This window comes from Dreissena polymorpha, chromosome 4 (assembly GCF_020536995.1).
Source record: "Dreissena polymorpha isolate Duluth1 chromosome 4, UMN_Dpol_1.0, whole genome shotgun sequence".
Taxonomy (NCBI): domain Eukaryota; kingdom Metazoa; phylum Mollusca; class Bivalvia; order Myida; family Dreissenidae; genus Dreissena; species Dreissena polymorpha.
Window position 1 is genome coordinate 35,168,275 of NC_068358.1, and position 27,663 is coordinate 35,195,937.

Below are 27,663 nucleotides of genomic sequence, written 5' to 3' on the forward strand. Positions count from 1 at the left end.
CAAGGACTGATTTACGGGAAGGAAATATAAAAGTGCTTCTTAGGTGAGTTTATTTTTTAATTTATTGTTAATAAAAAGAAAAAAAGGGATGCTATTTAAAATATATTGCAAACCCTAATTATTGAGAACTGGGAATTCTGTTATTATCCCCCGCCATAGGCGGAGGGATATTGTTTTGGCGGATTGCATTGAAACTTGGTATGAGTATATATATGGATAACAGGATGATGCACACCAAATGGCATTGTACACCATACGTTAATAACGGAGTTATGGCCCTTTTAATCGTGAAAAAATGCTTTTTTGTGTGTGTCCGGAGCCATATCTTGGAAATGCTTTGGCAGATTTCAATGAAACTAGGTATGAGTATATATATATAAGATGATGCACGCCAAATGGCATTGTACACCATCTGTTAAAAACGGAGTTATGGCCCTTTGTATCTTGAAAAAATGCTTTTTTAGTTTCAAATATAACACTTTTGTGTCCAGAAGCATTATTGGCGGGGGATATCAATTCAACGAATTTGCTTGTGAGTTTTAATTGGTAAAAAAGAGTATTCTTTAAGATTGCTTTCTGAGAATTTTGTATATTTTGTAGACATACACTTTTAGGGATTTGCAGAATTAAGAATAATCTTTTGCATTTCAGTATTCAGTTGTCATTAATTAATGTGCAAGAGAAATCAAATATAATATGCCAAATATGCATGTTTTGGCATTTTTGGAATGGAATTTTAATCAATTACAATTAATACAAAAATGTTGAATAAATATTTGTATTTTTATAGCTTCTTTCATCACAAATGTTTGCAGACAATTTACATGCATGTTATGCCACAGAAAAAGGGACAAACCAATCACTGTGCTTAATACATGTTTTACGGTATATAAGTTCCAAAAAAGTAGTTGTTCGAGTTATTTCTTAAGTATATATCTGTTTCTATGAATGTCATGGCATGTTAACACTGATAGATACAAACATGAAACACATTTTTGAAGTTATGCAATTATTTTTGTTGCAAACTGTATAAACTTCTTAATAGAATGAAATGACTTCAGTGTTGAAAATTTATTGCAAGCAGTTAAACATTTCAGTGGCATTCAAACATTCTGCTAATAGACCTTTAAACCTTTCCAGCTCAGAAGCAAAGTGAAGATGCAATATGCTATACAAACAGCATAAAACCAAAACAGCCCTTAGTAACTTGCAGTCTGTTAAGGTTTTATGCTGGTTGCTGCTCATCAGTATCTAAGAGTTGGAAATGAAGCCTTTAAATCTTAAATATATTTAGAAATGTCTTCAATTTAATTTGATTTTTTAGGGATATTAAATGCGTCAAAGTGTGTATGCTAGTTGTAAAAGGTTAAGAAATGACATGCAGCCACTGTTGTTTTCTTTCCTAGGATGTGCAGGAACCAGAAGGGACCTCAGGAGGACTGCTTTCCTGCTGTATCTATCAGAGTCAACGGTGCATTCGTGAAACTCATGGTGCATAATCATATGATAGTGTTCACACAAGTTTCTTACGCAGTGTTTTTTCACTTTCTTGGGGAATCGGGCCTTTCCCTTTGGACTGGGACAAATTTTGACTTAAATTGGGAAATTAGTGTTGTTGTTTTGCTAACAAATGCTTTGAAATTTCATTTTTATGGCCCCAAAGGAGGCCATATAGTGATCGGACCGTCCGTCTTTCCGCCACACTTTGTGTCCGTCCTTCTGTCACACTTTGCATTTAGGTTTCGAAAAATGCTCATAACTTCTATGTCCCTTCACATAGCAACTTGATATTTGGCATGCATGTGTATCTCATGGAGCTGCACATTTTGAGTGGTGAAAGGTCAAGGTCATCCTTCAAGGTCAAAGTTCAAAAACATGTATCAAATCGGCGCGGTAGGGGGCATTGTGTTTCTGACAAACACATCTCTTGTTTTAGTATTATATTTAATAAGGTTCAACTTATAGAGCTAGATAGGAGATGAACTAAATATTGAGGTCCAAAACAAATAATTACTTTTGTGGGAAACCTTCGTTTGGGAATGTTTAGGACCCATTTAGAAAATTTTCTACTTTTTTCCATTGGAAATGGGTCCATATATGCTTCCCGAGTTTGAACAAAAACAAACGCTGTAATGATTACTGTCGATGTAATGCGCTTTTGTATAACTTGTTATGTTCATGGTTACATTGACAGTTTTAAAAAGATTAAAATACAATTTATCAGTTTTAATTTCAGTTATGTGTGCATCAGGGATGGAAACTAACGTTTTACAATTGGTCACACGGCCAACCATCTTTAGTATTTTGGTTGCCCAGCTCAAGACTTATGAGCCCAGTAGCATGTACATGTTTTGTCATGTGTATCTGATACTTTCTTTAAATAAAATAATAGATAAATATTATTAAAAAATTAATCCACAGTCCCCAATGTTTCTTAATCTTAAATGTTTTATTGCACTGAACATTTAAAGCTTTAAAAGCTAGTTTCGCGGTTGGACTACCATCATTTGAATTTTTGTTGCTTAGGCTAAAATCTACTTGCCCCAGGCTCACGGGCAACCACTAATTTCCATCCCTGGGTATCTTATTTTTCTTTACTGAACTTTTTATGCAGAGTCAGAGAGACTTGGACAAGAAGACAGCGAAGCATGAACCAGTTGACATCACCATTGCAGTCTGTCGCATGAACAACTTCATATTGCTCAATATTGACAAAAGCTCTGATGCAGTAGACATTGTAAGGATTGTACAAACTGCACACAGGCATTTATTTATATATAATTGTTTCACCTATCGTTAGTCACATGAATTTCGTTCCTCCTCTTTTGAGAAGATTACCGCATTTTTGGAACTGTTACTGTCCCCATAACCTACACTTTTAATTGAGTAAATGCCCCTTAGTTTAATAGTGTATTCCATGACTTAAAAAAAAATGTTTGTTTCTGTATGGTTTGGATTGGAGATGCATTTTTCATATTACCACCACATTTGATTTTATGGTTTATGAGTTTGGCTTAAGAATATGACTTTTTTTGTTTTTGATTTCAGGATAGCCTTATTTCAATAGTGGCAGTTAGACCAAAGCCAACAGAGGCCATTATGAAAGAGCTAAATATTCACCACCCCGACCACACCAGGGACCTTGGTGAGTAACAGGCTTAGCAGGCCCTGTGTTCTTGAAATCTTGAAAGACTGTATAAATGTATTTTGGTAAGCTCAGTTTTGTCATATTGCAGTGTACAATCTTCATTGTGAAAATATTACAAGCTTACAATTCCCATGTACACGCAAAATCAATGAATATTTCGTACAATATTTCAAAAAATAAAGTTAACACATAAATAATCAATGTTCCTTATAGCAAATCCAAAATTTAAATGCTAAATGTGGTCTGGTATCATAGATTGAACGCGATACGAAATGCTCATTTTTCTTTTTTTGTGTCATAATATATTCCATGTTAATTTCTGGCTACCATATCCGAACATTTACGAGCCAATGCGAGATTGGCTTCAGGCAGCTTAGGAAGATCTACGTAATTCTAATGAATACTTCCTTCTTTAGACGCTGCCAAAAGCCAGTCTCACGTTCGCTTGTAAATGTTTGGAAATCCTGGCCGAAAATTAACATGGAATATATTGTCTCACAAAAAAGAATACAAGCATTTTGTATCTTGTTAAATCTTATGTTACCATACCACATCTAGCGTTTATATTTTGGCTAATGCTATAAGGAAAACTGATTGTTTATGGGTTAACTTTATTTTACTAAACAGTTTTGCAAAATATTTGTTGATTTTGAGTATTTTTAACCAGGTTTTCTGAAGGAAAAAACTGGTTATTAGATTTGCGAATGTTGGCTGGCGGGCAGGCAGGCGGAACAAGCTTGTCCGGGCCATAACTATGTCGTTCATTGTGAGATTTTAAAATCGTTTGGCACATTTGTTCACCATCATTGGACGGTGTGTCGTGCAAAAGAATTATGTCAATATTTCCAAGGTCAAGGTCACACTTTGAGTTAAAAGGTCAAAAATGGCCATAAATGAACTTGTCCAGGCCATAACTATGTCATTCATTGTGCGATTTTAAAATTACCCGGTACATTTGTTCACAATCATTGGATGGTGTGTCATGCAGAAGAATTACATCTATATCTCCAAGGTCAAGGTCACACTTTGAGTTCTAAGATAAAAAATGGCCATAAATGATCTTGTCCGGGCCATAACTATGTCATTCATTGTGAGATTTTAAAAATACTCGTTACATTTGTTCACTATAATTGGACGGTGTATCATGCGAAAGAAATACGCTGATATCTTCAAGGTCAAGGTCACACTTATAGTTTAAAAGTCAACAATGGCCATAAATGAGCTTGTCCAGACCATAACTATGTCATTCATTGTGAGATTTTAAAATGACTGTAGATTAATTTTGTTAACAGTAATTGGACGGTGTGTCATGCGAAAGAATTCAAGAGTTCAAAGGTCAAAATGGCCATAAATGATAATGGAATAATAATTCTTAAAAATTGCCATAAATTAGCTTTTTTTGTTTTGTGAAGACAGCATGCAAAATATTCTGTGTCAATGCAGCATGTGGGGGTATACGTCACGTCTGTTTGAGTGGTGAAAAATCAATGTCAAGGTCATACTTCAAGGTCAAAGGTCAAATATCATTGAATTTTTCTTTCCTAAAGCTTATACCTTCGTTAAGGCTTTATCATAACCTTTTTAATATTGAACACAGCAACTTCATATTTGGCATACATGTGTATCTCACGGAGCTGCTCATTTTGAGTGGTGAAAGGTCAATGTCAGGGTCATCCTTGAAGGTCAAAGGTCAAAAAATAAAAATAAAATAATTTTCATTTCTTCATTTAATCTCAATGTTTCGCATGGGGCTGCTCATTTTGAGTGGTGAAAAGTCAAGGTCAAGGTCATCTTTCAAGGTCAAAGGTCAAATATCATTGTATTTTTCTTTCCTTAAACTTTAACCTTCGTTAATGTTTTATCATAACTGTTTAATATTGAACACAGCAACTCTATATTTGGCATGCATGTGTATCTCGTGGAGCTGCACATTTTGAGTGGAGAAAGGTCAAGGTCATCCTTCAAGGTAAAAAAATAATCATTTCTCCATTCAATCTCTTACTAACTTTTCGTGAAGCTGCACATTTTGAGTGGCGAAAGGTCAAGGTCATCCTTCAAGGTCAAAGGTCAAATATATGGCTTTAAAGCGGCGCAATAGGGGGCATTGTGTTTCTGACAAACACATCTCTTGTTTAAAATAATAATACAAAGCAATAAAACCTGGAAACAATGTTACCTATTATCAAATTTCATATCATATCCTAACAAAAATTGTATTGCAAACTAATTAACTTGTATTTAAGAAATCTGCTGTAATTGTGGCTCTTAATCAATATGTTTCTGTTCCGAATCTTTTACAGTAAAGAAGCACCTGGGATCGCATGAAGATGATATCTGCACAACCAGTCTGCGAGCAAGCCTCTACTGCCCAGTAAGTCTGCCAACTTAAAGGTGAAATGCCATGCTTTTTCAATTCCTTAAAAACCATTTATTTATTCAATTTGTGCATATAAAATCATTTTCGCACATCACTTCGATTCAATGATGGTGTTATTAGCTATAAAGAATATGACAAAGTAGCGAATTTTCACACATTCCTATCTACTCGCCATTGTCATTCAAACTGGTAGTGATGTTGTTTGGACCCGTGTTCATTTGCCCACAATAACGAACCGGCATAATAGGGCTTTGGATGTGATAGTTTTCGCTAATTTTTAAAGAAAAATAGATCAAAATGGAATATGATAGTATGATAGTTATTATGGAACATTTTCTGTTGTACGGTACATGTAACTGTTGTATGAGAACTAAGTAATAGTCAGTCAGATTTTTCTAAATCTGAATTGACAATGAGGAATTTTTTGCCAATGCTTAAGATGCCCATCGTGTAGGGAATGGGGATTTGGTAAATATAATTTTCTTTTTTAATGCACATGCCGGAAACAAAACAATTTATTTTTGATTTTGTTGATTGTATTTCTTCAGTACGATCGCATTGAATATGACTACGCTGTACAGTTCATCGACACAGAACGGATACTTGATAGAATTGTGACACATTTCAACACCCAAATAACAATAAACTGCATGACATCATCTGGAATAATACACAGATATACTGTGTATAATTAATAACTTGTGTCAATTTGAGATTCGCTTTTGTTGGATTTTTTTTTATGACCTTTAATTTAATCCAGATAATTATAATGCTGAAAATGCAAAGCTGTTAAGTGTTTAGAAAATAAATACCACTAAGTGTGATCCATGCACAAAACCATTAGCATATTATATTATATTGTGCATATTTCAATATAACATATCAAATAGTGTTAGCAAACAGTATTCATTTTTAGCTCGACTATTATATATGAAATATATATAGTGGAGCTATCCTACTCACCCTGGCGTCAGCATTGCCGTTCCCGTTGGCGTTTGTGTGCAAATGTTAAAAGTATGCCTACTATCCTAAATATTTTCAATGTCCCTTGACATATTGCTTTCATATTTTGCATACTTGTTTACCATCATGACCCTAACCTATAAACAAGAGCAGACAACTGCATCAAGCATTTTGACAGAATTATAGCCCCTTTTATACATAGATAATTGAACATTTTGCTTAAATTGCCATAACTTCTTTATTTATGATCACATTTTATTAATACTTTGACAAAACAACACTTACCTGAATACCATAATGGATTCCACCCAAACAATACCCCACGCCCCAACCCAGAATCCCTGCCCCCCCACCTACCCTCCCCCCCAAAAAAAAATCCCTTTTTTATTTTTGAAAGATCATCTTATAAATGATCCCACCCCACATTATCCCCCTCTCTACCCCCCAACCCCCATTTTTTTTTTCCTTTTTTTATTTTGAAAGATCATCTAATAAATGACCACACTAAATGACCACACCCCACATTATACCCCCCTCTCAACCTCCCCCCCCCCCCCCCCCCCCCCCCTACCCCCCAAAAAAATAAATTCCTTTTTTTATTTTTGAAAGATCGTCTAATAAATTATTGAATATGAACAATTACCCTATGATGGCTTACGTTATACCGTCAAGCACTCGAATAGTCGAGCGCGCTGTCCTCCGACAGCTCTGGTTTTATTAGCTTATCTTTTTTTTGGAAAAAAAACAGCTTATGTCATCACCTCAGCGTCTGGGTCGGCGTCCGGTAAAGTTTTGTGTTTAGGTTAAGTTTTGTGTTTAGGTCCACTTTTCTCATAAAGTATAAAAGCTATTGCATTGAAAATTGGTACACTTACTTACTATCATGAGGGGACTGGGCAGGAAAAGTTAAATAACTCTTGCTGGCATTTTGACAGAATTATGTGCCTTTTTATACTTAAAAAATAGAAAAATAAGTTTTGTGTTTAGGTCCACTTTATTACTAAAGTATCAAAGCTATTGCTTTCATACTTGCATCACTTACTAAATATCGTAAGGGGACTGTGCAGGCAAAAATATGTAACTCTAACTGGCATGTTGACAGAATTATGGCCCCTTTTATACTAAAAAAATTGATTTAATTACTGTTTTGTGTTTTGATCCACTTTTCTCCTAAAGTATCAAAGCTATTGCTTTCATACTTGGAACACTCGCTAACTATCGTAGGGGACTGTACAGGACAAGTTGCATAACTCTGGTTGGCATTTTGATGGAATTATGGCCCCTTTTTTACTTAGTAACTTTGAATATTTGGTTAAATGTTGTGTTTTTGTCCACTTTACTTCAAAAGTATCAAAGCTATTGCTTTCATACTTGGAACACTTGCTAACTATCATAGGGGACTGTACAGGACAAGTTGCATAACTCTGGTTGGCATTTTGATGGAATTATGGCCCTTTTTTGACTTAGTAAATTAGAAAGTTGAATTTGACCTTGACCTTTGAATGACCTTGACTCTCAAGGTCAAAGTTTTAAATTGTGCTAAAATTGCCATAACTTAAGGTATCATCAGATTTGATTCATACTTTGACAAAACAACACTTACCTGATATATCACAATAGACTCCACCCAAACCATCCCCCCACTCCAGAATCCCCCCCCCAATTTGTTTGTGTTCCATTTTTTTCTTATTTTTGAAAGATCATCTAATAAATGACAACACCCCTCACTATACTCACTCCTCTCTCAACACCCCCCCCCCCCCAGACTCCCCCCCCCCAAAAAAAATAATTTATTTTTTATTTTTTTAAACATGCTTAAAAGAACACAAATATTTATTTGTATTATTCTATTTTTGAAAGACTGTCCAACCATCCCACCCAAGAATCCCCCCCACCACATTTATTCTTTTTTGAAAGATAATGTAATAAATGACCACACCCCCACACTATACACCCTCTCCATCCCCACCCCTCCACCCTTTTTGATTGAAGTATTGAGATAGGTCCCTTCACCTTTAAAAAGAAAAATAGATGAGCGGTCTGCACCCGCTAGGCTGTGCTCTTGTTGTTATTCTAATTGCCATTTAAAAAATTGTAAATAGTCTGTGTAGAAAATAGTAACTTATTTGGGTTGAATATCCATATATCTAAGTTAACATAGTTATTTTTATGCCCCTGGTTCGAATGATCCAGGGTATATTGTTTTTGGCCTGTCTGTCTGTCTTGTCATTGAATGTGTGTGCCTGTCTGTCTGTCCCAAAATTTTAACCTTGGTCATAACTTTTGCAATATTGAAGATAGCAACTTGATATTTGGCATGCGTGTGTATCTCATTAAGCTGCACATTTTGAGTGGTGAAAGGTCAAGGTCATCCTTCAAGGTCAAAGGTCAAATATATGGCTTCAAAGCGGTGCAGTAGGGGGCATTGTGTTTCACAAATACAGCTCTTGTTTTTTATTTTCTCAAAATTTCTTAATGCGAGGAAATATAATTTACACATAACTATTTTTAACACTTTATTTTTATGGGACACAGAAGGTATTTGTCCTTATTTACAGCTGTTGTGCTGATTCACGTTTTATTTCTTGATGATTAGCGAAGGGTTTAAATAACGTAATTTTGTTACCAAACCATTGATTCGTACTTTTAAATGAAAAATAGTGGCATTTATAATAATCTGTATATCTGATCTACAAAAAGGCATAACCATAATGCGTTTCTGTGTTTCAAGTAATATTAATACATGAAGAATATTGTCTTGCAATTTCAAAAAATATAAAAAGCATTATAAGTTACAAAATCCAGTGCGTGTAGTTTTTTCCGGACGCTCCATGCACCAGAAAGCAACATACCGAACCATGTTGAATAATGTTTGTCATGCAAAAAAATAATTTCAACAAACGCTTTAAATAACGCTTTAAATAAAACTGAACAAAAAAAACAACAAAATAACACGATATTGAATGTCAAATTTGACGTTAAGCGCGAAGTGTTCAAGCTCCAATCCGTAATAAATGTCCCCCAGTCTATACTGGGGAACATATTGTTTTGCCCTGTCTGTTTGTTTGTTAGCGTCACACATCGGCCATAACTTTTGCAATATTGAAGATAGCAACTTGATATTTGGCATGCATGTGTATCTCATGTAGCTGCACATTTTGAGTGGTGAAAGATCAAGGTCATCCTTCAAGGTCAAAGGTCAAATATATGGGGGGGGACATAGTGTTCCACAAACACATCTTGTTTTGCCATTGCTCTTGATTATTCCAAGCGTTATAGAATATACATATTTATAATATAGCAATTTTCATAATAAAATCGGCATTTGACCTTTATATTCTAAAAGCCTTTATCAAACAATAGAGGTAACTAACAATGAGTTAATGGATACATTTGATTTAAAAAAAGATGAATGACTTACTGGTATGATAGATTTTGCAAAAAATCCAAATACCAAGTAGTTGAATGTATCAATAGCTTTTTTGTTTTTGAAAAGTTTTTTAATAACTTCAGAATTTAACATATTTCCTTAAAGTCAAGGCTAAATATTTAAGAATGATAATATTACACAATTTAAAATAATGGTACTGTAAAATAAACCTTACTTCCTTTGAACTAATGTAGAAAACTTTCCTCAAAAAACATTGTATGTCCATAGTCCAAGTTTTTCAAATGTGTTTAACTATTACAAAATTAATATTCTCTAGCTAAAATAAATAATTATTACAAAGATAAAACTGTTCACAAGAAAAAGCTTCTGTCTTGGCAAAGGAAGAAAAATTGTGGTGGTCAAACTATGCACATTGGACTTATGAAATATACAATACTTAAACCAGAATAATTTTTAATGTAATGTGCATATTTTATAGATTTTTATTTAACATGGAAAAAACCTTACTGGTAAGCCTCTTGTTTCAGATAGGTAAGATGCGTCTGACGATCCCATGTCGTGGCAGGGAGTGCAGCCACATCCAGTGTGTGGATGCCACCACAGTCCTGGGCATGATGAAACTGCGACCAAAGCTGAAATGTCCAGTCTGTGACAGGCCCGCTCACTTTGAAGAACTCTACATAGACGGGTAAGGACCTGTGTTTGTTTGTATTTGAGTTGCATTATGTGAAAACTGTGTTCAATGCATGTGTGTAAAGTGCCGTCCAAGATGAACCTCTGCACAGGCTAATCATGGAAAGCCCTTTGCACTAATAATGAATTTTGTTTTTTCTTAACCAACATCCAGTATACGCGGAAAGTGTTGTCCCTGATTAGGATGTGCGCACTGCACAGGCTAACCTGGGCTGACACTTTAGGCACATGCATTAAGCCAGGCTAACCTGGGATGACACTTTAGGCAAATGCATTAAGCCCTGTTTTCCCAGAATGAGGCTCAGTTCAGCTTGTCAAGCTTTAGTACGATATTGTAGGATGAGTATCATGATCAAGTGAGACCTCTGGATGTATTTAATGGACTTAATAATTTAAGGGTAGTCCTAAAATTTGTAAACCAATTCAGGGTTTTACATTCATGTCAAACTTTAGGGGTCCCTAGAACTCTAGTTGATAATTTTCAGGGGTCCTGTCAATAAAAATGCTGGCTGTGTCAAAGTCAATTAGTTAAAAGTATAGTAATCAATTATTTACGTAAACACTAGCCAGGTTTTTAACCAGGTTTTTAACCAGGTTTTCCGAAGGAAAAAACTGGTTATTAGATTGGCGAATGCGGGCGGGCTGGCTGGCTGGCTGGCGGGCTGGCTGGCTGGCTGGCGGGCTGGCGGACCAAGCTTGTCCGGGCCATAACTTTGTCGTTCATTGTGAGATTTTAACAGTGATCATATTTTCCCGCAACATCAATCGGTCCGGATATAAAAGTATCCGAAAATGTGTGTCCGAAATCATGACAAATTACGTTAAAATATATTAAATAAGGTGGTAAAATACATGTACAAGTACAATTCCCTTAGGCATTTTTTTAAACGGAACGAGTTTTCTCAAATGGTTTTATCATTTGGTATTTCATTGTTGTTTCGTGTGCTGTTTTATCAGACTTTTTTCATCGTTGTCAATATTATTAATCTGTGAAAGTCTATACCCATGTTTTAAATTGTTGTCGACACAATAATATCTTACAAACATGCACTGAACCAAACAAATGTATGTGCGTAGGTTGGCTACTGACAACAACAAACCAAATAATTAAGAAATAATTTGTTGTCAAATAACCCACGTCCGATAGTTTAGATGCGCAGGGATTTAATCACCAGAGCGAAGCATTTGAAACCACGAATCTAATTTTCCGGCCGTGAGTTATTCAACAACGAAGTACACGAATTATTTCGATTCTAACACGGTTTTACTAAAGATTTATTCAATGTATTTTATTTTTCTTGTGCACTATTTTATGTGAAGTTCCGCCCATAAAAATAACTTTCGGCTGTTCTGTCGATCAGATCCGCGACTTTCATTCATAATTTTATTACCGGATTATTACGCTGGTGGAAAATGTATCGGCATGTTTGGTTTAGTTACAGCGCGTGCATTCGGACGCGTCTTTTCGGGTGCGTCTTTAATCCGCTGTTCACAAGTTTTTGATTCTTGGTCTAACGTGCAATAAACCGGTCCTGACCGGTTTAGAGACTGCAGTGAATGGTTTATCACACATAATCGAGATAAGAATGTCATTAGGGTGTGTTAGCATGTCCACTGTGTAATCGATTTCATGACATGGGAATTTTAATAGCAAACAGAATCGGACCGACTGTTTGGGATTTTCAATCGGTCTTTCATGACCCCAATCGGTCTAGGACCGACAAAACCGAAAAAAATATGATCCCTGGATTTTAAAATCATTGGCACATTTGTTAACCATCATTAGACGGTGTGTCGCGCGAAAAAATTACGTCAATATCTCCAAGGTCAAGGTCACACTTTGAGTTCAAAGGTAAAAAATAGCCATAAATGAGCTTGTCTGGGCTATAACTATGTCATTCATTATGAGATTTTAAAATCATTTGGCACATTTGTTCACCATCATGGGACGGTGTGTCGCACGAAAGAATCACGTCAATATCTCCAATGTCAAGGTCGCCACGACTAAAAATAGATTTATTTTAAAACAAACTTACAAAGGGGTTTAATTTTGTTAATTCATTTCAAAAGTTCAGTTTGAGTTGTCTCCCTTTATCAGATTTTTTTTCACAATGAAAACCTGGTTTTGTGACAATTTTGTCCCTTGTTTTATCTGATTTTGGGGAAAGGGCCTGGCCTTTTTTGAGGGAGGAAAAATCGCGCGAAACGCCGGATTTTGGGGGAAAAAATCACACAAAACGCCGGATTTTGGGGGGAAAATAAGGAAAATCTTAAATAATCAATTAAGCATATTTTACTGTTTTTAAAACAAATTCAAGTAAACAGAAAATTTAATTATGCAAGTTTTTTCTATTTTCTACACTGGATAAGGTTAACTTATATATTTAAAGTTTTTTTGGAGGGGAAAATGAAATCTAGGGGAAAATTTACCAGCTGAGGGGAACACAAAATCGGAGGGGAAAGGGCTGATTTTTGGCAGGTCACAAAGAAGGAAATAAATCCTGATAGCCGAGATTTAACATACACCTATTCAATTAAAGAATGTATTTATTTTATAGTTTAATCTTGCTTGCCAGATAATACACTATCATAACCTCATTAAGCTTTTCTTTCATAGCGACATGAATAGCTCACATTTACGCCATGTAATCTCAATTTAGGACATTGCACCTAGCAACAGCAGGTGCACAATAAAACTATTGGTTGATAAATCAACAAGCGAGACAGCTCATACATCCTTCTAGAAAATTACGTACTGCAGTTGTCTTTCAGAGTTTCTTGTTGATATTACGAGACCCAATACGTCAAAATGATTGTGCGTCCCATGGGACGCAAATTAACAAATATGATGGGTCCTGACTGGCATTTTATGCGTATTTGACGCAGAATATCGCGTCCCGTTAAACCCTGCCAATTAACCGTTCTACTCGTTTTAAACATAATATTGCTTGCTGTGAAACAGGTCTGGCATAGTGTTGAGTGATTGATTGTGTTCAGCCTGAATACAATCCACTGTGAAATTCAGGGTATTTGAATGGTCATCAATCAAAAGCAATATTGCAGAATGAGTGGAAAGTATCAGGCATTTATGCAATTTTAATAACAAATATATCAGGGATTGCCCCGATATAAGCCTGACTTCTTATATGACTTCTTAAGACCAAGACAATTTTACCAGCCTGCCGACATGAAATATCTGAGCAAGTCCAGTCTAACCATTACCAGTTAGTGCTTGCTGGCTTGTGCTATGTTCTGTGACATGGCTGAGTTGCAGAAATCTTGAAGGACCAGCTTAGCTCATAGCCTGACAATGCATGCAATATTATTTGTATTGCAAGAAACATGCTTATCAAATCTTCACTCAAGTATTTGAACATACTTATTTGTTTCAAATTTACATAAAGTTGAAAATTTGCAATCTGCCTTGATCAACATGTTAATGGTTGTTAAATTGCAGTTTAACCTTTTCCCCGCTCAGAAGAGAAGTGAAAATGGCTATATGCAACCAGCATAGAACCAGACCAACTTGCTATTAACTTGAAGGCTGTTTATTTCTAATGCTGTTCGCTTCTCATCAGTATCTTTGTGTTGGAAATGAAGCCATTAAAACATATAATTGCTGAGAAAGTCTTTAATGTTAGAAATGTGATTTTCCAAGAGACTACAAATGCCTTAACCCTTACAGTGCTGGAACCGAATTTTGAAGGCCTTTGCAAACAGTTTGGATCCAGATGAGACGCCACAGAACGTGGCGTCTCATCAGGATCCAAACTGTTTGCTATTCTGATAGTATTTTTTGAAAAAAATCGAAGAAAATGCTAATTTTAGAAATTCAGCAGACGACATTTTAGCAGATGACAAATTACCCAGCATGCAAATGCCTTAAAGTGTGTATCTGAGTGGTTAAGGGTTAAGCTTTTAGAAATGCAGCACATGTATCAATATCTCCGCAACATTTGTTTTTATTGTTGTAGCTTATTCAAGGAGATACTGGAGACTGTGGATGAGAAAGTAGAGGAGGTCACATTTTCAAAGGATGGCTCTTGGTCGTGCAAAAAGGAGAAGGAGGACTGTATTGAGATTGGTACATCCTTTTTGAATGTTTACTTAATTTGATTCAGAAATGCTCAGTTCTTGGACCCCTCAAAATAGTTTTATAAGCTCCAAATAGTTATCAGTATAATTCATACTTCCAAAATCAGAAGACAAAGTGATTACACTTAATGTTCACAAAAGTTAATGCAAGCTGGATTTGTATTTGACACTTTTCATTGTACTTTGAAATTGGATAATATTTTGATTCACGTATCTAATTTTTGACATTTGTATGTTTAGCTCATCTATTTTTGGGAAAAAAAAAGCTATTGTCATCACCTTGGCGTCGGCGTCCGGTTAAGTTTTGCGTTCTGGTCCACTTTTCTCTTTAAGTATAAATGCTATTGCATTCAAACTTGGTACACTTACTTACTATCATGAGGGGACTAGGCAGGCAAAGTAAGATAACTCTGGCTTCCATTTTGACAGAATTATGTGCCCTTTTTATACTTAGAAAATTGAAAATTTTGGTTAAGTTTTGTGTTTAGGTCCATTTTATTCCTTAAGTATCAAAGCTATTGCTTTTATACTTGCAACACTTACTATCATAAGGGGACTGTGCAGGCAAAGTTATGTTACTCTGACTGGCATTTTGACGGAATTATGGGCCCTTTTTACTTAAAAATTTGGTTAAGTTTTGTGTTTTGGTCCACTTTACCACTAAAGTATCATAGATATTGCTTTCATACTTGAAACACTCGCAAACTATCATAAGGGGACAGTAAAGGACAAGTTGCATAACTCTGGTTGTCATTTTTACGAAATTATGGCCCTTTTTTGACTTAGCAACTTTGAATATATGGTTACATTTTGTGTTTAGATCCACTTTACTTCTAAAGTATCAAGGCTATTGCTTTTAAACTTCAAATACTTTCATGCTATCATGAGGGTACTGTACCTGGCAAGTTGAATTTTACCTTGACCTTTGAATGACCTTGACTCTCAAGGTCAAATTATTAAATTTTGCTAAAATTGCCATAACTTCTTTATTTATGATTAGATTCGATTGATACTTTGACAAAACAACTCTTACCTGACATACCACAATAGACTCCCCCCAAACCATCCCCACGCCCCTGAATCCCCCCTCAATCCCACCATTATTTTTTTTTTAAATTAAAGAACATCTAATAAATGACCACCACACCCTGACACTATCCCCCCGCACCCCCACATCAATAAAATAATTTTTATGCCCCCGGTAGGGTGGCATATAGCAGTTGAACTGTCCGTCAGTATGTCAGTCAGTCTGTCCATCCCAAAAAAACTTTAACATTGGCCATAACTTTCTCACTTCTGAAGATAGCAACTTGATATTTGGCATGCATGTGTATCTCCTAGAGCATGCACATTTTGAATGGTGAAAGGTGAAGGTCATTCTTCAAGGTCAAATGTCAAATATATGGCGTCTGTCCGTCTGAAAACTTTAACATGGGCCATAACTTTTTCAATATTGAAGATAGCAACTTGATATTTGGCATGCATGTGTATCTCATGAAGCTGCACATTTTGAGTGGTGGAAGTTCAAGGTCAAAGTCATCCTTCAAGGTAAAAAAAATAAATTCAAAGCAGCGTTTTCATGAAGCTGCAAATTTTTAGTGGTGGAAGTTCAAGGTCAAGGTCATCCTTCAAGGTCAAGGTCATCCTTCAAGGTCAAAGGTAAAAATATAATAATTCAAAGATGTGTTCTCATGAAGCTGCACATTTTGAGTGGTGGAAGTCCAAGGTCAAGGTCACCCTCAAAGTCAAAGGTAAAAAATAATAATTTCAAAGGGGCGTTATCATGAAGCTGCACATTTTGAGTGGTGGAAATTCAAGGTCAAAGTCATCCTTCAAGGTCAAGGTCATCCTTCAAGGTCAAGGTCATCCTTCAAGGTCAAAGGTAAAAAAAATATATAAAAATTCAAAGCGGCGTTATCGTGAATCTGCATATTTTGAGTGGTGGAAGTTCAAGGTCATTCTTCAAGGTCAAGGTCATCCTTTAAGGTCAAAGGTAAAAAAAAATCATAAAAAAATTCAAAGCGGCATTCTCATGACGCTGCACATTTTGAGTGGTGGAAGTTCAATGTCAAAGTCATCCTTCAAGGTCAAGGTCATCCTTCAAGGTCAAAGGTCCATTTTTTTATATAAAAAATCCAAAGCGGCGTTATCATGAAGCTGCAAATTTTGAGTGGTGGAAGTTCAAGGTGTAAGTCATCCTTCAAGGTGAAAAATAAATAAAAATTCAAAGCGGCGTTCTCATGAAGCTGCACATTTTAAATGGTGGAAGTTCAAGGTCAAGGTCATCCTTCAAGGTCAAGGTCATCCTTCAAGGTCAAAGGTAATTTTTTTTTTTTTTTTTTTTAAGCGGCTTTCTCATGAAGCTGCAAAATTTGAGTGGTGGAAGTTCAAGTCAAGGTCATTCTTCATGGTCAAGGTCATCCTTCAAGGTCAAAGGTAAAAAAAAAATCAAAGCAGCATAATCATGAAGCTGCACATTTTGAGTGGTGGAAGTTCAAGGTCATCCTTCAAGGTCAAAGGTCAAACAAAAAAATTCAAAGCGGCGTTCTCATAAAGCTGCACATTTTGAGTGGTGGAAGTTCAGGTCAAGGTCATCCTTCAAGGTCAAAGGTAAAAAAAATATTATTTTTTTTAAAGCGGGGCAATAAACAAACACATCTCTTGTTTTTTTCAAACATGGTTAAAAAACTAAAATATTTATTTTATTATTTTATTTTTGAAACACCGTCCAACCATCCCACCCAAGAATCCCCCAACCCCTCCCCCCCCCAATTTTTTTTTTTTTCATTTTTGGAAGATAATGTAATAAATGACCACACCCCCACACTATACACCCCTCTTCACTCCACCCCTCCCTCCTTTGTGATTGAAATCGAGATAGGTCCCTACACCTTTAAAAAGAAAAATAGATGAGCGGTCTGCACCCGCAAGGCGATGCTCTTGTTTTCTCCCTCAATGAGTTATTTCTAAAATAAATTATTTTTTCCTTAGTTGCAATCACACCTAACCAATCGTAAAAGACTGAAAGACATAGTTTATATGAAGAGAATAAGCTTTTATTTTATTGATTTATGGCAACATACCATTTCTTCATAAGCATAACCAGATCTGATCATCTAACAAAGAGGGCTTTGCACACACATAATGCATAATGATCTTCATCTACATATCTTTCACATACAACTTAATGTGGCTGGCCCAGGAACTACCAGAGATAAAACCCTTTGGACTTTTTAGGAAAATACCTGGCAATATACAAGTCCAGTTTTTTTATCAAACCGTACTTTACTACTGGTTGGATTTAGCTTCAACTTCTTTAACTGCTTGGGGGATTTTGCTCAAACTTTCTCAGCTGAATGTTTAGATATCATTAAATTCATTGATGGAATTGGATTGCTTCCATACTAGCCATTTTTCTTTGTGTTTCCTGTATAATATTAAGTCGATTTGTCAATGTTCAAACATGTGTTGTGTGGGCCTACCAGTAAGTGTCTTTGAATCATTTGTAGTAACATACTTTGGTGAATTTTATTAGTTAATTGTTATGAAAATATATAAAATTATCAAGCATAAGCATTATGCTTGCATCAGCAACATTGACCTACATTGAGAGCTTTCAGTGTTTTTTTTTCACCATTTTGGGAGGCGGCCCAGGTCCCTGGGGTAATGTTTTTTTGCTAAGAAATACTTCAAAATTTAGGATAAACATGTTTTTCAATATTATTTATTAAGTTTCAACTTATAGACCTGGATTGGAGATGAACTTAATGTTAAGATTTATTTAATTGTTATTTGTTTTAAATCTTCTGGTAAAAAGGTAATTTTAAAGTTTTATTTTGGAAAAATATTTACTTTTTTTCTATTGGGAATGAGGTCTTATAACGTCCCTAAATGAACAAAAAAAAACACTGGTCTCGTACACAGTTTCTCTGATTTCCAGATAATGATACCCTGAACCAGTCTGTGGCAGACATGAGCATCATTGACCTGACAGAGACAGACACCGAGGCTACCCCGATAAAGAAGAAGCCTCTCACAGACAACACTGCCCTACTAAACAAGGCCAGCGCGATGTTTAACAAGGCCAGCACGATGTTTACCATCAGCAATACTACAAATATATGCACGTATGTATAGACCATACCATATAAAGAACATTTCTAAGCAAAAATATCTAGCTTCAGCACCTTGCCTATTGTTTTACCACCAGGCAATATATAGCTTGACACTATTAATGTGACATGACCGATATGCATGAATTTAGTACAGCTATGGTATGAAAACATAAGTTTACATACGGGAGTTTAATTAATTAAATTATTTTATAACAAAATCTATTGATAATTGCATCATAAATCCGTTAAGGCCTAACAAAAAATATGTTTGTTTCCACTGACATGGCCTAAAAAATTAGGATAGGTAGGTAGGCAAATAATTATATTTTTAAAAATATTTTTTTTATAGAAAATGTCGTACATGGTGCATCTTCTTCTCTTTTTTTGTGTACAAATGTATGGACAATAAATTCGAGGATGTATGTAATGCTATAAGGCTTTATTTAAATGCTTTAATGAAATAAAAACTTGCTGTTCATTAATTTTGCATTTGTTGCTTTCCTTATTTCCGAGTTTAATGTTGACTTCTGGCAACGGCTTTAATAGTCCATTTTATGACCAATAAACAGCATAACTTAAGTCGCAGTAAGCTTGACCGTCAGTGTCTATAGGGATTCAGTGTTGTTATACTTTCTGTTCCTTTGGGATCATGGAGTATATACTATATTATTTATAATTTAAAATATGTTAAATAGCCCAAAAGCCATGCTAGGGGGACGCAAGTGGTGTTGCATGTAACATTATCACCATGAACAGACCCAATCAAACTGGGTGTGCTAATATATTTCTTGGATGCAGTTTATGCTTCCAAAGGACCACATTTTCAGATTATATTATCTACTGGTGTCGTGGGGTCTATCTACCAGGGCTATCGCTGTCCCAAAATTTCTTTGAGCCAACCAGGTTTTTGTTTTTCCATGCGCGAAAACTGGTTTTGAAATAATTATATATACATTTACTATAAACTTGTTTATATTTCTTTTAATGACAACAAGGGCATTTCACATATCATAATGTAACATACTTTTTTCAATATAGAAATAATTAGTATGGTACTTGTCAAAGTACAAGCATAAGTTATTTTAAAGATGTACATTTAATAGGGGTGTTGATTGTTCCAAATTTGAAGTCCTGAAAATTAGGCCGGGGGTCTTGGAACCGCAGCCGCAGGAATCCAACAGGAATAAAGGGTAGATTTTTTTTATAGCCTTTCCAATTGTAGTTTCAGGTGAATACAATTTAAAATATTAAAAACCACACCGTCCGTATCACCGCATGTGCATTCTTCATTCTATTTCTTCTATAAAGAACTTCGAAAATAAATAATAATCGACGAAAAATAATGTATCCGAAAACGACAATAATCGGCAAAAAGGTGTAACATCTTCGAAAAAGAACTAATTATTTAATTATCATCCTTAAATTCAGATCGATAGTCGGGAGAAAGGTGTTAGGTAATCAGTTAGAAATAATTTACTTATTGGTACGCTTCTTTTGATTTGTTAATCTTTAAATACTACGTTTGCCATCGGCCGCTATATTATTGGCAGACGACAAGATCAACTGACTGTTTATTCCAAGTGTACAGTGTCTGCGCATGAATGACCCAATATTATGTGTGAGCAAACTCATTGCTGATTGGCCAGCTACCACGTGCGCTTCAATAACCATAAAATGTTATGCGGATAACGTAGACATCGTAGAATTTTGGGCTAAAAAAAGATTAGGACCGGCGGCAAAAAATTAGGTAGGGTCGGGCCACTGAAAACAAACAATTAATTTTGTTACGCTCAATCATGTGAACATAACCGAATACAAATATAAGACACAATTCATGCGCTTATGTTTTGCTTATGTAGTTTAAAAGTGTGGTGTTTATGGTGGCTAAATATATGTTGCTCATAACACTGATATGTTGATTTTTCAGTTAACATTTTTTATGACCCCGGTAGGTTGGCATATAGCAGTTGAACTGTCAGTCAGTCAGTATGTGTGTATGTCAGTCTGTTCGCCGTCCGAAAAAAAACTTCAACGTTGGCCATAACTTTTTTACTATTGAAGATAGCATCTTGATATGTGGCATGCATGTGTATCTCATGGAGCTGAACATTTTAAGCGGTGAAAGGTGAAGGTCAAGGTCATCCTTTAAGGTCAAGTGTCAAATATATGGCGTCTGTCCGTGTGAAAACTTCAACATTGGCCATAACTTTTTCAAGATTGAATATAGCAACTTGATATTTGGCATTCATGTGCATCTCACAAAGCTGCACATTTTGAGTGGTGAAAGGTGAATGTCAAGGTCATCCTTCAAGGTCATATGTCTAATATATGGCGTCTGTCCAAAAACTTAAACATTGGCCATAACTTTTTCACTATTGAAGATAGCAACTTGATATTTGGCATGCATGTGTATCTCATGGAGCTGAACATTTTGAGTTGTGAAAGGTGAAGGTCAATGTCATCCTTCAAGGTCAAATGTCAAATATATGGAGTCTGTCTGTCCGAAAACTTTAACATTGGCCATTACTTTTTCAATATTGAAGATTGCAACTTGATATTTGGCATGCATGTGTATCTCATGAAGCTACACATTATGAGTGGTGGAAGTTCAAGGTCAAGGTCATCCTTCAAGGTCAAAGGTCAAAAAGAATATAAAAAAATTCAAAGCGGCGTTCTCATTAAGCTGCACATTTTTAGTGGTAGAAGTTCAAGGTCAAAGGTAAAAAAAAAAAAATCAAAGCGGCGCAATAGGGGAAATCCTGTTTCTGACGAACACATCTCTAGTTTAAAAGTTCAATAATACATGGATGGTAGGTGTTCAGTATGACTTATCTTTAATAACATGGGATAATTAATAAAAGGCATTTACGTTGACCTATTATTATATACTAGCAAAAGAGGTCAAAAGAAGCTAAACCCACCATCATTATTCCAAAAATAAGCATGTAAGAAAGTACCCTGAATCAGAATGAAATTTTTAACTTTGTTTAAAAAAAAATATCAATTCAGGTATTGTTTAAATTTCATATATAATTGTATCTCCAAAACAAACAGGCTTATTAACGATTGAAACTTTTAAAGTGTTTTTATTGATAACAACACATTTGTCCAGGTCTAATACAAGCAAAAGCTGTGATGAAATGAGGAGAGTCAAAGTTAGACCAAGGCCTCCCCTGCATAAAAAGAGCTACCCCTATCAGCGAAACGCCAATCAACAAAGAGGACATGTCACTCACGATCGTGTACACTGGAATGATGACTACATAGACTCCCACATGATCACCCGAAATGACCGCAACGTCTACCTTGGGTCCAGCAGCATGCGTGACACTCGTTCCTATGGTTACCACTATCCTCAGGGATGCTCGAGAGATGACTATTACAGTTACGACCCTCAGTCGCTCTCTCGAGGCTTTACATTGAGCTTGCCAGGATTCAGCTTTCCACGGTGATCTTAGATAAGTGAGAGTATTTCAGAAATTTTAGTTTCAGTATTTGCAAATCTGTGGTCTTTTTAATTGGAAAAGCAATAAAGTTTGAGCTTAGGTCAAGTTTTGCATGCAAAGTGAAATACCCCTTTGCATGCAACAAGTATTTATTTGAATTTTACTTTTGTTTTTGGGATGATCAACCAAGGTCACTGACCAGTCCAATAACTCTTTTTTATAACAAGCTTTTTATCCACGGCCTAAGTTGGAAGGATACAAAATTGGCATTGTCTGTCTTTCTTTCACAAACTTTTTAGGGCTTTATTTTAGTACTTTATGAGTGATCAATGTGGAGAAATGCCATGCACAAGAAGCATAACCCTACCCTGTCTTAACTTAAATAAAAGTTATTGGCCTTTGTTGTTTTGTTTGATGTTACTTTTAAGGGCTATATCTCAGATATGATACACTATTTCAACATGAGATTTCATGGGTGTGTTATAACAACAAGGAGAAGTGCCATGCACATAAATGTACATAAGCCATTAACCTACACCTTGGTATTTTTGTTTTGGCGTTGTCCGTCCGTCCGGAGCCATATCTTGGAAGTGCTTTGGCGGATTTCATTGAAACTTGCTATGAGTATATATATGGATAAGAGGATGATGCACGCCAAATGGAATTGTACACCATCTGTTAATAACAGAGTTATGGCTCTCTTTGTGTTTTGAAAAAATGCTGTTTTGTGTGTCCGGAGCCAGATCTTGGAAGTGCTTTGGCGGATTTCTTTGAAACTTGATCTGAGTATATATATGGATAAGATGATGATTCACGCCAAATGGCATTGCACACCATCTGTTAATAACGGAGTTATGGCCCTTTGTATCATGAAAAAATGCTTTTTTGAGTGTCAAATATAACACTTGTGTCCAGAAGCATTTTGGCGGGTGATATCAATTCAACAAATTTGCTTGTTTTATTTTAGTTCTGCACCCATCCATAAATAAATGTGGTGGGGAATATCAATTGTATGAATTTACTGGTTGTTTAAGAATTGCACATAATAACAGCTTAACATATTTATGAGCCATTTGGCTTAAAACATATTTTGCTTGAGATGTATTAAACTTCTGTATGAAGGGGTAAGTTTTTGCAAAGTTGTATACCTTAATGGTTAATTTGATAGGAATTGGTGAACAGTATTCTTTGCTTACAACTGTTAAACAGTTTCTTGACTGTGGCCTATGTATTAATTTAGATTCTAACACGGCACGCGACTGGTTTTATATAGACAAAGAAGGAAATCAAGTGTGGGTTATTCTGCAATAAATTATGGACGGAGCTTAATGTTTCGAAAATAGTTCCAAATAAATAAATAAAATATTGCAGTTAAATGCATGGCTAAACCCCGCTCTAAAAGAAATGTAATAAATGTAGGCTGTAGCATGTATACAAATGTTATGAAACAACAAATTGTATATTTGGTGATAAGTGGCTTAACCGCACCTACAAAGAATGTTATTGTTAGGAAACGTTAGTTTGAAAACATTTATAGCATGTCAGCTTTTCAGTAGCATTAATAAATGTGGTGTCAATTAGTTTCTACAATTGTTTTGTCTCAATGAAAGTGACGTCATTTGCAAAATATTTATGAATGAAAACAACGTCATATGTTTGTACAATTCAATGACGTCACTAAATAGTGAACTTTGTACTAAGAAGGGCGGAGTATTGAAAAATATAGTTCACTTCAAAAGCTTGAACCAAATCAATCAGAATCGTGTTAGAATCGAAATAATATATTTCTATGATGGATTGTTGTCGAATAACCCACAGTAAGGAGTGTAGATGCATGCTATACTGCTTACTGTGGGTTATTCGACAACAAACCATGATAGAAAAATATTATTTCTTAATTGAACTTCAATAATATTAGATTTTTAAATTTGTTTTCCATGTATACAATGTAAATACTCAATTAAATTTACATGAAATATGAATGTTAATAAAATTTGCTGTGTTGTACAACACCCTAGTGGAAACACATGAAGCAACAACAAAGCAGCGGCAAATGTGCACCTGTATTTTTTTTCTAGATTTCAAGTGTTAATAACTATAAGCAATAGTTAAATATATAATTATTTAATTTGAACTACATATTAAGATTGATTAAGTGTCTAGTTTGCATTATGTATGGCCCTGGTGCAAAAAGCAATATCCCAGTTTGTCCTTAATAATATATATGTAGCTGAAACGTAATTATACAGTTATCATAATAGGAAGTGACACACATGATGGCAGGGTTTAATCCGTTGTAACTTGTATTAATTTAAAGTGAACTTTAATAATATTACCGTAGTTTTTAAATTTGTTTGCTATGTATACACTGTGAATACCTAATTAAATTTACATGATATACAAATGGTAACATTGTTGTTAGCCGGATTTTTTTCGAAAAAATCTCGGCTTATAGATTGATGTTGTCGGGCGGGCGGGGGGGGGCGGGGGGGGGCGGGCGGGCGGGCGGGCGGCGTGCTCGAAAATGTTAAAGTTCTTATTTCATGGTATAACTTTGGTATGCTTGGACCTAGAGTCTTCAAACTTGACATGAAGGTTGGCCAGGATTAACAGATGACCACTGGTCATTTCAAGGTCATTCATTTGAAGGTCAAGGTCACTGTGACCTTCAATATAAAAATGTTAAAGTTCTTATAACTTTGGTATGCTTGGACCTAGAGTCTTGAAACTTGACATGAAGGTTGGCCATAACTAGTTAGTAACCACTGGTCATTTCAAGGTCATTCATTTGAAGGTCAAGGTCACTGTGACCTTGAATGTAAAAATGTTAAAGTTCTTATTTCATGGTATAACTTTGGTATGCTTGGACCTAGAGTCTTCAAACTTGACATGAAGGTTGGCCAGGATTAACAGATGACCACTGGTCATTTCAAGGTCATTCATTTGAAGGTGAAGGTCACTGTGACCTTCAATATAAAAATGTTAAAGTTGTTATAACTTTGGTATGCTTGGACCTAGAGTCTTGAAACTTGACATGAAGGTTGGCCAGAACTAGTAAGTAACCACTGGACATTTCAAGGTCATTCATTTGAAGGTCAAGGTCACTGTGACCTTGAATGTAAAAATGTTAAAGTTGTTATAACTTTGGTATGCTTGGACCTAGAGTCTTGAAACTTGACATGAAGGTTGGCCAGAACTAGTAAGTAACCACTGGACATTTCAAGGTCATTCATTTGAAGGTCAAGGTCACTGTGACCTTGAATGTAAAAATGTTAAAGTTCTTATTTCATGTTATAACTTTGGTATGCTTGTACCTAGAGTCTTCAAACTTGAAATAAAGATTGGCCAGTACTAGAAGATGACCACTGGTCATTTCAATGTCATTCATTTGAAGGTCAAGGTCACTGTGACCTTAAATGTTAAAATGTTAAAATTGTTATAACTTTGGTATGCTTGGACATAGAGTCTTCAAACTTGACATGAAGGTTTGCAAGCACACTTAGATGACCACTGGTCATTTCAAGGTCATTCATTCTAAGGTCAAGGTCACTGTGACCTTGAATGTAAAAATGTTAAAGTTCTTATAACTTTGGTAGGTAAAAATGTTAAAGTTCTTATTCCATGTTATAACTTTGGTATGCTTGTACCTAGAGTCTTCAAACTTGACATAAAGGTTGGCCAGTACTAGAAGATCACCACTGCTCATTTCAATGTCATTCATTTGAAGGTCAAGGTCACTGTGACCTTCAATGTTAAAATGTTAAAATTGTTATAACTTTGGTATGCTTGGACCTAGAATCTCAAACTTGACGTAAAGGTTTGCAAGCACACTTAGATGACCACTGGTCATTTCAAGGTCATTCATTTCAATGTCATTCATTTGAAGGTCAAGGTCACTGTGAACTTAAATGTTAAAATGTTAAAATTGTTGTAACTTTGGTATGCTTGGACCTAGAATCTCAAACTTGACGTAAAGGTTTGCAAGCACACTTAGATGACCACTGGTCATTTCAAGGTCATTCATTTGAAGGTCGAGGTCACTGTGACCTTGGATGTAAATATGTTAAAGTTGTTAATACTTTGGTATGCTTAGACCTAGAGTCTTCAAACTTGATATGAAGGTTGGCCAGAACTAGTAGATGACCACTGGTCATTTTAAGGTCAAGGTCACCGTGAGAAGTTTATTTTCTTACATTTGATAATGAAATTGATGGAAACTTCAAACAATATCTTACTAATTTGCTAATAAAAAAATTGAGATCAAACTTTCCTAATTGTCAATTCAAGTTCATATTTGTGACCTTAAATGTTATTGTTGTTCATGTATATGCATGCATTCAAAACATAACACAAGGTTTGCTCATGCCTTGAAAAGTACTTACATTTCATTTTGACCTTTGAACAATATTTCAGTAATTTAAGTATTGCATTGACAAAAACACGAAAGGTACTTTCCTGTCATTTAAATCAAAAATCCGGCTTCAATGCGGTCATCTCCGACCGCGGAACTCTTGTTGATACATAAATTTCTTTGATTGGAATTGCTTTGATGAACAATCTTGGTGACTTACTTGTGCTTCTTTTCTTACAAAAAATGCAATTAACGTATTTTCTGTGCAAATTTTTAAACAGAGATACCATTTCATTTCCATTGCAAGCTCATGTGTTGTGGCAGTTATTTTGAAGGAATGTCTTGTTTAAATTATGTGTTCAATTGGATTTATTCTGTGTGTATGATTCTGATGTGAATTGATTAAATGTTATTCAATGATGTCTGTAGTTTGAAATCTATTTATTTTAACTCGATTGCATTTAAAGTACTAACTTCTTATTTAAAATGCTTTCGAGTCCGATTCTAGTGCTTGGTGTCTATGGCAAAGATCTAGAGAACACTTGCACTCTGGGGATAGAAATGATGACATCCTGGTCACTAGGCGGACACCATATCCACTACACCACAACAATGCCTGTTGTTGAATTATTATCTCGTTGCAATCACATAAAAAGCCATGCCTGTGAGTTTTCCTACATTTAGCCCTCCTGCCCTTTTAATGCAATCAGATTTACAAAATGCTTGATCAGTTAAAGAGTGGAGTGTTTTACTGAACTCAGTAATTGGGTTGGGTTCTTTGTTTTAAGATCACTCGGAAACATGAAATTTTTAATTTTGACATTAGAGTCGCGTTCTGAGAAAACTGGGCTTAATGCATGCCATAAAGTTTCATCCCAGTTTAGCCTGTGCAGTCCTCACAGGCTAATCAGGGCCCACAATTTCCGCTTTTATGACATTTTTCGTTTAAATGAAGTTTCTTCTTAGCCAAAACCCAATTTAGGTGGAAAGGGTCGTCCCTAATGCGGACTGCATAGGCTTATCTGGGACGACACTTTACGCACATGCATTATGCCCAGTTTTCTCAGAACACGACTCATTAAGT

The 27,663-nt window shown here is 35.5% G+C and overlaps 1 protein-coding gene and 1 long non-coding RNA gene across 3 annotated transcripts in view; both read left to right on the forward strand.

The window, feature by feature from the left end:
* The window catches only part of LOC127880144 (uncharacterized), a 47,480-nt gene extending 23,672 nt beyond the window's left edge, over positions 1 to 23,808 (forward strand). For both annotated transcript variants that reach the window (XM_052427381.1, XM_052427380.1), the window contains exons 8-15: positions 1,407 to 1,491; positions 2,615 to 2,737; positions 3,049 to 3,145; positions 5,449 to 5,519; positions 10,407 to 10,567; positions 14,547 to 14,656; positions 18,608 to 18,794; positions 21,895 to 23,808. In XM_052427381.1, the coding sequence (XP_052283341.1) occupies positions 1,407 to 1,491; positions 2,615 to 2,737; positions 3,049 to 3,145; positions 5,449 to 5,519; positions 10,407 to 10,567; positions 14,547 to 14,656; positions 18,608 to 18,794; positions 21,895 to 22,234 (1,174 nt within the window). In that variant the 3' untranslated portion in view covers positions 22,235 to 23,808. The remainder of the gene's footprint in view (positions 1 to 1,406; positions 1,492 to 2,614; positions 2,738 to 3,048; positions 3,146 to 5,448; positions 5,520 to 10,406; positions 10,568 to 14,546; positions 14,657 to 18,607; positions 18,795 to 21,894) is intronic.
* A 934-nt stretch (positions 23,809 to 24,742) lies between these two features.
* On the forward strand, positions 24,743 to 26,999 carry LOC127880083 (uncharacterized). Its single transcript, XR_008049407.1, has 2 exons — positions 24,743 to 24,883; positions 25,184 to 26,999. It is a non-coding gene; the product is annotated as an uncharacterized LOC127880083 (long non-coding RNA).
* Positions 27,000 to 27,663: the final 664 nt, after the last annotated feature.